General features: G+C 44.3%; 1 protein-coding gene across 4 annotated transcripts in view; it reads right to left on the bottom strand.

The window, feature by feature from the left end:
- Window positions 1-10,047, bottom strand: part of rims4 (regulating synaptic membrane exocytosis 4) — a 43,465-nt gene extending 33,418 nt beyond the window's left edge. For 3 of the 4 annotated variants that reach the window (XM_076096234.1, XM_076096237.1, XM_076096236.1), the window contains exon 1: window positions 9,678-10,047. In XM_076096234.1, the coding sequence (XP_075952349.1) occupies window positions 9,678-9,774 (97 nt within the window). In that variant the 5' untranslated portion in view covers window positions 9,775-10,047. Of the gene's footprint in view, window positions 1-8,011; window positions 8,020-9,677 lie in introns of all 4 variants that reach the window. The other variant, XM_076096235.1, reaches the window with a different exon arrangement.
- Between the last annotated feature and the right edge of the window lie 1,504 nt (window positions 10,048-11,551).

An 11,551-nucleotide genomic window follows, 5' to 3' on the forward strand; every position in this document is an offset into this window, starting at 1 on the left:
TGTTAATGCACTTTCCTACATGATAATAACACAGAAAATTAAATTAGAGATGATGTGCACGTTGACGTTGAAATTATTTAGCGACACAGCAAAGAAACGCCCGTGTGATGTGAGCAAATTATAACTATTATATTCATTAAAGGGACCTGGTAATCACATCACATGATTACGCAAACTCCATTTCATTAAAGCTTCTCTCTAATTCCAACTTCAACTTACAAAAATCTAATTATCAGCATTTCACCAAAGACGGTTTCACTGATGAATTGCAAGAGGCTCCATTGCTCTGTGATGAAATAGGGATCAGAAACATGAGAGTTGAGGGGTGTCGCTCTCTTTGATTTCGCAGCGCTGCACCAGTGAAACAAGCAGTGGGGGGAACGGTGTGGTTGTGAACCATTAGGCGGAGTCTTTGATGCTGTCACGGCTTTGAGGACAAATTAGTACATCAAAAAGTGCACATGCGTGTGTGAGAAACTCAGATTTCATACCAATGGGTTTGTGGAATTCAACCCAATCTCTTACAAATCACAAGTTCACTGGAGGGAAGTATGGCATCCTCATATTGCACAGATGTCGGAGGGTACTGTACTTTGTACTTATTTTACGTGACAATCGTATCTTATTTATTGTTGTATTAGACCCTATGCATGGAACAAAGCGGAAACTGACACGCCGACCCTGAAACGGCCGCAGAGAGCGTAGAGCGTCATAGTTCCAAGCTTATAGGGTCATTTGACAGTGAGAATGTTGAATGCATCGGTGACGATATTAATGCGATTCGTTGCACATTCCCAGATCTTAGCGCTCACTTTGGAGAGTACAAATGTCACCTTAACCGATAACAATGCCAAAGTAACAGATAATCCAAGTATTTTTCCTTCAAGTTTGGTCATTTTTGAGTGTGACTCAGAGAAGCAGAACAAGAAAGGAGAGAGGGGAGTGTAAGGAGAGGTAAGTAGGAGAGACGAACACAAGGAGGTGAAGGAGAAGCCATGAAAATTAGAGGCGATGAGAGGTGAAGGCTGAAGAGGAGAGGTGCAGTCGGAGAGGCTGATGAAAAGACGAGTGACACGGGGAGAGGAGACATAGGAGAGTAGTGGAGAGGAAAATGTAAGAAGGAAGGGAGGAACCTTAACAAAGGCGTGAAGAAGACGAGGAGCGGAAGACACAAATAGAGGCAGAGGGAGAAGATGAAAAATGACAAGACGATATGAAGAAAGACCCTCTCTTAACTAATATTTCTATTTCATTACAAACTGACATTCGTATCAGAAGAATTTGCAAGCAGCCCGAGCAGGAAGGGAGGATTTAACCTGTCATCAGGGCCAGTGGGAGGCGGCTGTCAGAGCTCGGCAGATCTACACGTTCAAAATTGCCTCTCGGTGATTTTCCTGTCATTACCACACAAAGCACGGATGTTAACCGGCTGCGGCATTAAGAATGAAATCACACTCTCATTCATTATGTAAGGGTATGTTTGAAGAGCTCGTCTCGTGTGGCTTTGTCTCCACTCGAAGCCCACATGACAACTTGACTTCCTGCTCTCAGTCTGGCACAAAGCAGCCTGTCAGGACAGCCGGGGCCTGTTACGAGCGCACCATTCAGACTCATGTCTTCTGGCCACGCTTTCATTTTCCGCCTCCCTCCATCCTTGTATCCTCCTCCATCTTATTCCTTGTCTGCATCTCCTCCTACGGAACATCTGTTTGGATCTCCATGTGCCCTCGTTATCACCATAGAAGAAGAATGTTGAGTGTGAGCAGTAAAGTGCACGGAAAATGGCGATGTGTATCGCTGCTCTTCAATTGGTGGCACATCACGCTGCTGTCAATGTTCCTGTTATTTAATTACTAGTTTCTGGTCCGGTTCATAACCTGTATAAGAGAAGCGGATGTAGTCGTTTTGACGTCACCCACTGGTTTGTGGACGGCTGTTTTGAAACCTTGAGTTTAGCATTTTGGCCGTCGCCATCTTGGATTTTGGCCGTTGCCATCAAAGTGATCATATTTGGACTACGGAGGAGTGATGTATACGGCTCTGGTAGTGAAAGTGACCTGTCAATCACAGTAAGCCCCGCCCTAAAGCATCCCCTGCTTTATGGCCTATTTGACTCTAAATGGACCATAAGTTACTAAATGAACATCATGCTGTATTGAAGAAGACTTGAAACTAGAGATTGAGACCATAAACTCATGTTTACAATGTTTACTGAGGTAATAAATCAAGAGAGAAGTAGAGTCATTTTCTCATAGACTTCTATACAACCAGAGGAGTCGCCCCCTGCTGGTCACTAGAGAGAATGTTTTAAGACACTTCGGCATTGTCTTCACCCTGCAGAACCGGAGGGTTCCGCTTGTGAGTACCGCCACATGGTGCTACTTTTCCACATCCTGGCGTGAAACACTGCATTTGAAACAACAACCACAACCGTTGTTAGTGCTCCGGAATACAACACGCCGCCTTATGGCTCCGTACAACAAATGAACACCTGCAGCCTTCACCTCCTCCTTGCTCCCTATAGATAGACCTCGTTTGCTGGCAGTCCTTTTTGGACTCCTGACTTTTCTGGGTCATCTCTCCAACTTAGAGGCTCACCAGAGACCTCGCTCCTCCTCTCGCCCCCCCTCCCTCGTTCTCCTTCCATTCTTTCCCCTCTATAACTAATATCTGTGACATCGGCTTCATGCATCTTTCCGCCTTCATTTTTTGGTACGATATATTCATGCAGCCACATTTGCAGAACTCCTGCAGGCAGAAATCTTTTCGCCGTGTTTTTCATTAAAAAGACGACTTTGAGTTATAAGATTTACTTTAACTCGGAAGCCTATTTTGTTTTTGTGTGTATGCGTTTCCTTTGTCTCCCTCTTTGTCCTCCATGTGACTTGACAGCAGGGATGAAGACGCAGAATTTGAGTGATGATGCAATGAAGGGAAGGAGGGGGGGGGGGGGGGGGGGGGGGGTGATTGAGGAAAGGAGAAAGACGTGGGATGCAAGAGGAAGGAGAGATAAAAGACAAGAGCAACGAGCATTTTAATTCCTCAGGTCTCACCTCCTCCATTTCACCTTTCTTCTTCTCCTATCCTAGCTTCCTCTTTCCATCCACTCTTCATCCCCTCTTTCTTTACTCCCTCCACCTTTGCTCCAGCATGCATCACTCCCAACCCTTACATTTGTCCCTCCGTCCTCCTGTCCCTTCCTCTCTATTTGCTGTCCTCTCATGCTTCCTTCCCTTCACTCTCCTTCCATACCTCCTCTGATGAAGCCCAATGTTCCCGATCCTCCCACAATACATGACATCTCATTACTTTACCAGCTATAACTATATCTGATGCATGCTCGTACTTCACACTGTCCCTCATAAGTTCACCAAAAAGCCAGGACTTTTGGGAGGGACAACATGGCTCCTGCAGAGTTTAAACGTTCTGGGACTAATATCTGTATCATGCACACCGATACAAACACTCAGAAACAGAAACATACACCTATAAAATATAAGCTTAGATTCAGCCTAAAAGTTATCCTAGTTCTATTCTTCACCATGAACCCAAGTTTTTGTCCTAAATCTGCTGCTTAAGGAAGTGAGGGGCCGAAAAAAAAGAACTCCTCATTCCTGATTTTTCCCTTTTTGTGAGAACATTTGGTTCTTACAAGAAGAGAATTACAGCAGCACACACTCACACGAAGAAGTATAGACTCAATTAGTCTCCCTGAGCAGCAGCAGCAGCACCACCTGATTAATGGGAAGATCAGAATGAACAAGAACAAGCCTGAGAGGAGAAAGAAATCCTCCCGAAAACATTTAAACCATTACTTGTTCAAAAACAGCTTTTAGCGTCGTACCTTTGCTGTCTGAGGCCATTTTTTTCCGTGCGTAGTAGTTTTGCTTCATGTCGTTATCGATAAAATGGGAAAAGTAATTTATGAAGATGTGCAAACAAACACAGGAGTTGAGACCAGTGTCCTAAATTGTTTTGTTTTGTTAAGTTACGTTAGTGGCATTTGTGAAGGGTGTTTGCTGTTACGTTGTTTCAGACATTTTTTAATTAGTTAGCGTACTTCTTTTAAGCACAAACATAATGTTAAACTTACAGAGGTTTTGCTGCCTAAACATAATCGTTTCACGTTAACGTGGCGTTAAAAGACACGTGAAAAGCTGTTATTTGCATGTCTTCCGGTGGGATCAAGTTGCACACGAATGCATAAAATAAAATATGCATCTGCAACGTTTCCTCATACAACGGTTCATTTTTGGGGATTTTTTGTATGTCCTGCAACACAAGCGTTCCGTGCGCATGCGGGGTTTCTGCAAAAAAATCGACTTGGTTAGTTTTAGGTAAAATCCATCGACTGTCTATAAGAAGCAAACGTAGTCATCGTGACGTCACCCATCGGTTTGTGGACTGATGTCATGAAGCCTTTGGCGATTTCGCCGTCGCCATCTTAGATTACGGCTGTCGCCATGTTGGGTTCTTTTAGAAGCAATGAAAGAACGTGACCATATTTGGAATGTCGAGGAATGACGTAGACGCGTACAGCGACCTGTCAATCACCGTGTAGCCCCGCCCTAAAGCATCCCCTGCTTTATGGTCTGTTTGACTCTAAATGGACCATAATGTACTAAACGAACATCATGCTGTATTGAAGAAGACTTGAAACTAGAGATTGAGACCATAAACTCATGTTTACAATGTTTACTGAGGTAATAAATCAAGAGAGAAGTAGAGTCATTTTCTCATAGACTCTATATGCTACCTGAAGAGTCAGAATTTTTGCAACATTTCCCAAACTTCTGGAATAACGGACATTACTGTAAACATTATGACTTTTGGGAGATTTCTCCTTTAAGACGGATGGATGTTTGGACGTTGCTTTATATTAGACAGGTGATGAGACACATTTGATTTTTCATGTTTTACATTTAATGTGGAGAATCAGATCAGCTGTCAGTCTGTCACCAAGAGTTGCGAAATCTGACACCTGCGCTGCTCGATTACACATACATAAGGTGTGTGTGTGTGTGTGTGTGTGTGTGTGTGTGTGTGTGTGTGTGTGTGTGTTCTGTCTGCTGATCGTCTGAAGAGATCTGAGAACAGAAAGGAAAAACAGCAAACTGTAATTGAGGTCAGGGATAGAAGCTGTGATTTATGTTTCATTTGTTCTGCCAAGGAGACAGTAAAGAGTGAGATAACGTTGACATAGATCTCTACAGTGTGAATGCATTGCTATTCGCTATTAGTACTGAATTGGAGCCCGTTTATAAGAGCAAAGTAAGTTTATTAGTTCCACCTTGCTAAAAGTAATGAAGTCTCATAATACAGGAGACAAATCATCCTGCATTTATAGAAAATTCTATATAATGTGTGGATCTTTATACGTGGATCTTCACTTTTCTTTTATACCTCGTCTAATTTTTGAAAATATTTCGTTCATATGATTTTGTTTTCTAGTTCAGGTTTTCTTGTTTTCTGATATATCTTAATATTATATATTTTTTTAAATGGCAAAGTAGTACATTAAGCTGAACAAATAAATGAGTCAACGTTGACTTCTCGTTTCACACGAGGCACGACCAGCGGAGGGAGAGGTGTTTCTGTTTGACACGCACTGTCTGGGTTTCTGCAGTTGAAACACTTCCTGGTTCATGATTACGCGGACTACATGCAATTTTTGCGGGATGTCTACAAATAACAGCACAATCATTTTGTAAGTATAGCTACAAAGGTCGTATGAGAACATCCTCAATTATATGGCGATAATGCCAAATGTTCCGGTCTTCAAAGTCAGCCACTAAGAGTAATTCAAAGTGATTTCACGCATCAACAACAGCCCCTTGTTCATCCTAGTTTTATTACTTCACTTGATGCTCTGCAACCATGAGAACACACTTCCTGTCCTGTCAGTGAAAGAGACAAACTGAAGTGAAAGAGTGAAACAAAAAGAGCAAAAGGAGTGGAAATAAAGGAGAGGAGAAAAGGGTGATTGAAAGGCAATTTAAGGTGGAAAGACAGTTAACCTGCAAACAGGATTGTTAAGACCGCGGAGTGCAAAGGGTCGACAGAGAGACATTCAGACAGAGAAGTGGAGAGAGAGAGAATTAACCTGCAATCAGGCCTCTATTTAGCTGCAGTCAGCCACAATCGGCTGCCATATTAGCATTTAATTAGACTGAGAGCCACAAACCGCAGCCTGCCGCTCCGCTCTGATTACCACACACACTGCTTTCATATGTGTGTGTGTGTGTGTGTGTGTCTAGGGACTTGTGTAGGTTCAGGTGAACCCAGAATCCTACATGTGTGTGTCGAGTGAGAGCTATATCTGTGAATGCATGAGTGTTCATCCTGGTGTGTTTGTGTTAGCGTGAGGCTCGGTATTCACGTGTTACGTACACACTGGTGTACAACTGTGTGTTGTTCAGGGACGTCCAGAGGAACAAGAGAGCGTCGGGCGGGTTGAAATCTGTCCCCAGGTGTACGTACAGAAAGTGATTCACACCTTCATACAGGTGATGTTCCCAGCATGCCGCCCTTCATCAGGCTGTTTTTTTTTGGTTAGCGTCAGTAAACACACACAGCAGGCCGGTGATGATGTGAATGAGCTTTGGGGAGGCGATCTTTCTCTGTGTGTGTGTTTCCTAATAACTGTGTGCTCTGAGGAACTTTTAACTGGTCTCAGTTTAATACTGAAGCATATGTACGATCTTCATAAGTAAACGAGACCATCAGATAGGTCGGCAGTCATTCTTGATGCTCGTAATCAGTGCCACCGGGTCCCGCCTACACCGAGGGTGATTCTAAACTAACCATGCAGTGGAAAAGGGGGATAAAGGCCTTTTCACACCGGGGAGTTGGAGATTTAACGACTCGAAAATGCGAATTACCTCCCTGTGAATAGTATAGGTCTAGGGCTTTTATTGTGAAAGGAAGGAGTAGATCTGGTCTGCGCTGCCTTCGATGAGGTTGAAAGGCGTAGTAACGTTTGCCGTCTTCGTTCGCCCTTCTTTGTTGGTGTTTTATAATCAGAAGAGCAACTCAAGCCGTTCTGCACATGATCTGATTCAACCAAAAATTGGGTAAAACCTGCTGGCGCCGTTTGATTATGAATGTCACTGAGAACCTGATATGAAGAGGGCAGAAGAGAGTACCAAAGACTCACAGGGAGAAAGGACAAGTCGTATACAAATCTGTGAAAGCTGAAGGTTATGGAGTTGTTGACCTGTGGTTTAGGAGCACCTTAACTCTGAGGACATTGACTCAATGTTTGGGGGGGGATTAGCTCTACTGGCACAGGTATGATATTGACTTTAACCCGGGTGATTAAGGGCGATCTTAGTTGACTGCACAGCAGTTATCTGTGATTGTTACAGGGCACACGCCCCTGTAAGACCACAGGACAAATACCGTGTTCACTCATGGAAATAAGTCGATTCCACTGTCTGAAAAACAGCCGTTTCGCCTCTTAAATTCTTCATTCTTCCAGCTCGGATGTCTTACTGAGAATTGGACTGAACAAAAGCAATTAGTTGCCCATATTTGTTTTGTGTTGCTGAGAAGCAGCACATGTAAAAGGTGCACAAGATGTTTCCAGGTAATGAGCTGCCCCTCTCAGAGCTTTGAGTGGAACGGTTTGGTTATTTTCAAGTGTTTTGATTGAAAATGATTTGCTGTGTAAATAAATCTGTGTTTTCAGCCAAGCAGAATATTTTGCTGGACTCCCAGCTGTTCCAACAAGGTCCGACTGTGTGAAAGAAAAATCACGAGATTACTGCTGACCGTGCTGCGGCCGTTTGTTCTCTCTTGTGTGTTTTTACATCGTTATTATGGAATTGTTGGTGATGCAGATTTGCTATATACCAGAGTTTGACTGTTCGGGGGCACGGGGCAATAGTTTGCTGTTGGGCCAAACCTCCCATCTACCCAATGTGTATATCACCTGCTGCCTTCAAGTTCCTGTTAAATCCAGTGCAACCAGTACTTCTAGGCTGGAATAATACTTTAAATTCATCGTGACGTCCCCTTCTGGTTTGTGGTTGTGAAGCATCAATTTGGCGTCGTCTTGGCTTTTTTGCAACCGATGAACGGAAGTTACCATATTTAAAATGGAGAGGAGTGACGTAGAGACGCTGTATACAGCTCTAGTCGTGGCAGCGACCTGTCAATCACAGTAAGCCCCGCCCTAAAGCATCCCCTGCTTTATGGTCTGTTTGACTCTAAATGGACCATAATGTACTAAATGAACATCATGCTGTATTGAAGAAGACTTGAAACTAGAGATTGAGACCATAAACTCATGTTTACAATGTTTACTGAGGTAATAAATCAAGAGAGAAGTAGAGTCATTTTCTCATAGACTTCTATACAACCAGAGGAGTCGCCCCCTGCTGGACATTAGAGAGAATGCAAGTCTGAAGACACAGCAGCATTGATTTCACTCAGCAGAACCGGAGGTTTCCGTTTATCGTATTCAAGGCTTCAAACCGGCAGTCCACAAACTAATGGGTGACGTCCCGATGACTACGTCCACTTCTTATGAGACGAAAGTCACAACGAAAGTTTGTGACTTGGCTGCAATGTTGAAAACAGTCGAGCCAAAACCAACCAACGCCCACCGGCCGAAGCAATTTTACAGCTAATCTATACAATTAAATATGTTTCTGAAACCTTTGAGGCGAGAAGAAGGGAACGCAGTAAAATAATCTTGACTCATATTTGATCAACGCTGCTAAATTTGACAATTTGATCAGAGTTCACGAGCTGATTGACAGCTTCGTTAGAGACTACTCAACTCTGATTGGTCGTTTCTCTTCCAAATGCCATTAGGAGCTCACAGATGATCTACCTTGGGTACTACTGTCGGAATAAATTGACAGTTTGAGCAAATGTGACCAAAAATATGTTGTAGTAAAGTTACCAACTGTAGCTTTAAGAGTAAAAACCTGCACGTACACATTCCTGTCAAACATTTTTCCAGAGGTCCTTTTTATAAACATGCTGTAAATTTTTCTCGTTTACTTTAATCGTAACGGGAGAGACAATCCAGTACTGCACGTTTTTTTCCCAGACAGGATTAGTGTGACATGAAATCCGAAGTAATGTAGCAATAATACCAGTTCAGAGCAAAATGAATTACATCATCTGATGCACCCGATTGGAGGAAATACTTGATCCTACCGGCAATCTCATCATGGGGAACCTGACATAACCACACAGGTGTGTACAGGCTCTGTCTCACACACACACACGTGCCTGCACACACATACACGACACATACCAAAAACATATAAATCTTAGTTTCAGCTTACTTTACTCATCTGATTAAATAATAATAAACAAGTCGTTGCATTTTAGGAGCCGGACCAAGAAGATGTTTGGTATGTTTACCTAATGAGTGACTGGAAGGGCTGAAACAATTCCCCGGGTGTCACGGATTGAATTGAACAACATATCCGATAGCTTGTGACGTTAGCCGGTGGGCAGCACGGTCCGTTAACCGAGCACATGTTGAACGAAAACTACAATCAAAAAGACTGTCCTCTGACAGATTTACAAAACACTCAACCCCAGTTTTCCTGCAGACAGGTGACAAATAACTCGTGCCTTTGTGTACTATGTTTTATGTATGACTCCATCAATCTCACTGTGTGTGTGTGTGTGCATGTGCGTGTGTCACCACTCACCCCCGTCATCCTCGTCGAAGGAGTTCATGCAGGGGAAGTAGATGGCGAGGGCCTCGAAGGACGCCGACAGGCTGATGCGGCTCTGCGACCGCTCCATGTAGAGGCCCGCCGTCGGGCCCGGGTCGGCCGGCTTGGCCAAGCGCGGCTGGGCATTCTTCACGCGGAGTACGGCTCGCGGCGTCTTGGACGGCTGTCAGCTGCCCCCCACGGCAGATCCACCTCACCCCGGAAAAAAAAGAAAAAGAGTCAAGCAAGAACCCTCCCAAAAGAGGCTCGCACCTGAAGAAAAAGAAGAAATCGGTGCAAAAACGTACTTGGCGGAAGAAGTTGAACAAATGATTTTGATGTTTCTTTGCACGTTTAGGCGAAATGCAACCTCCAGTGATGCAAATACATCCTTCTTTGAGTGCGATATCTCTGTCGGTTGTTGATGAGGTTGAGTGTTCTGATAAATGATATCTTTCTTTTAAATGTTTTTGTTGTTTAACTGAGCATCTATCTGTGCGTAGAAGAGATGCAACTCTGACTTCCTGTCATTTGTTCTCTACTTTTTGGATTCTTGTTTTGCTTCCGTTCTCAGGAAGGTGCCGGTGCACCTCCCATCCGGTCCCTCGTTGTCCTCAGAAGTCCAAGTGATGGTCTGAAGGACTTATGGACGTCTCACCTGCCTCCTCACACTGATAAGAACCCGATCTTGCTCTTTTTCCGCCTCACAGCAAAACTCCCTGAACTCTGGATGTCAGTCTGACATCCTCCCCCTATTTGTGCATTCTACAGCTCGCGTGCCAGTTCTTCCTCTTCTTCAATGAAAGACCAGGAGGATGGGAGGAGACGCTGGTGGTAGGCGGCGACGTTGACGAAACGTGTTGCTTTCCGACTGAATCAAAGCTCTCTGTTTCTGTTGCTCATCGTTTCCTCGCCGGAGCTCAAAGCATTTCTTATTTCGCACGGACGAAACTGACTTTCAAAAAAACAACAGGAGGCATCAGCTGCGGGAGCTGCTGCTACACATCTGCTTCGTTTCCGAAGCCCAGAAGAGAGCATCAGTTGCAGCAACAATTGCAACTGGGGGCAATCTGTTGCTTCTGTGTTGATTCGAGCTGCACTACAGTTGACTGTTGTGCCGCTCTTAATGTTGCTGTCACAGCGAGGTGGGCTTGTCCTCTTCCCCTCCGCCTTGTCGCTCCCGCTCCTGTGCCGATGCTCCACCGACTGTCTGCTCCTGAGACGGGAAAGGACAGAGAGAGAGAGAGAGAGAGAGAGAGAGAGAGGGGGAGAGAGAGAGAGAGAGATGATGAGAGGGGGAGAGAGAGGCTGTTCTGTTGAACAGCTTGTGTCTGACTGGTTTCATTCACTGCTGCGCTGCATGTAGAGTGAGAGAGAGAGAGAGAGAGGGAGAGAGAGAGAGAGCGAAGGGGGAAACAGAGGGGATGGAGAGCAGACTGTTGCTGGCAGCTTGGCCAATCGAAATGTGGATGAGGGAATATGGGCGTGGCTTTGGGACAGTGGAGGCAATGCAGGGCAGGACAAGTTTAAAATGTCTCTCTCTCTCTCTCGCTCTCATTGACTACGTTTCCACGCACACTAATAATTCACTATTATTCTGAATTTGATGTGGTTCATGTAAACATCATATTCTGTTTGGATATTTCATTTTCCGACTAAGACATGTGGGATATGCCGATATTATTCTGGTTTTAGGAGCATTCTTTGGACACGTATACAGCTCACTAGAAATATGCGTCTCAATTGGGTTTTTTTACGGCACTTTTCGACACATGGCCGCTGTCCTGTTTACCACCAGCTCTGTTTGTACACAAACCAGCTAGGCAACAGTTTACAAAGCTGGAGTAGAGACGCATGTTCACGAGAAA

This window comes from Anarhichas minor, unplaced genomic scaffold (genome assembly GCF_050575085.1).
Source record: "Anarhichas minor isolate MPS153535 unplaced genomic scaffold, ASM5057508v1 ptg000021l, whole genome shotgun sequence".
NCBI lineage: Eukaryota > Metazoa > Chordata > Actinopteri > Perciformes > Anarhichadidae > Anarhichas > Anarhichas minor.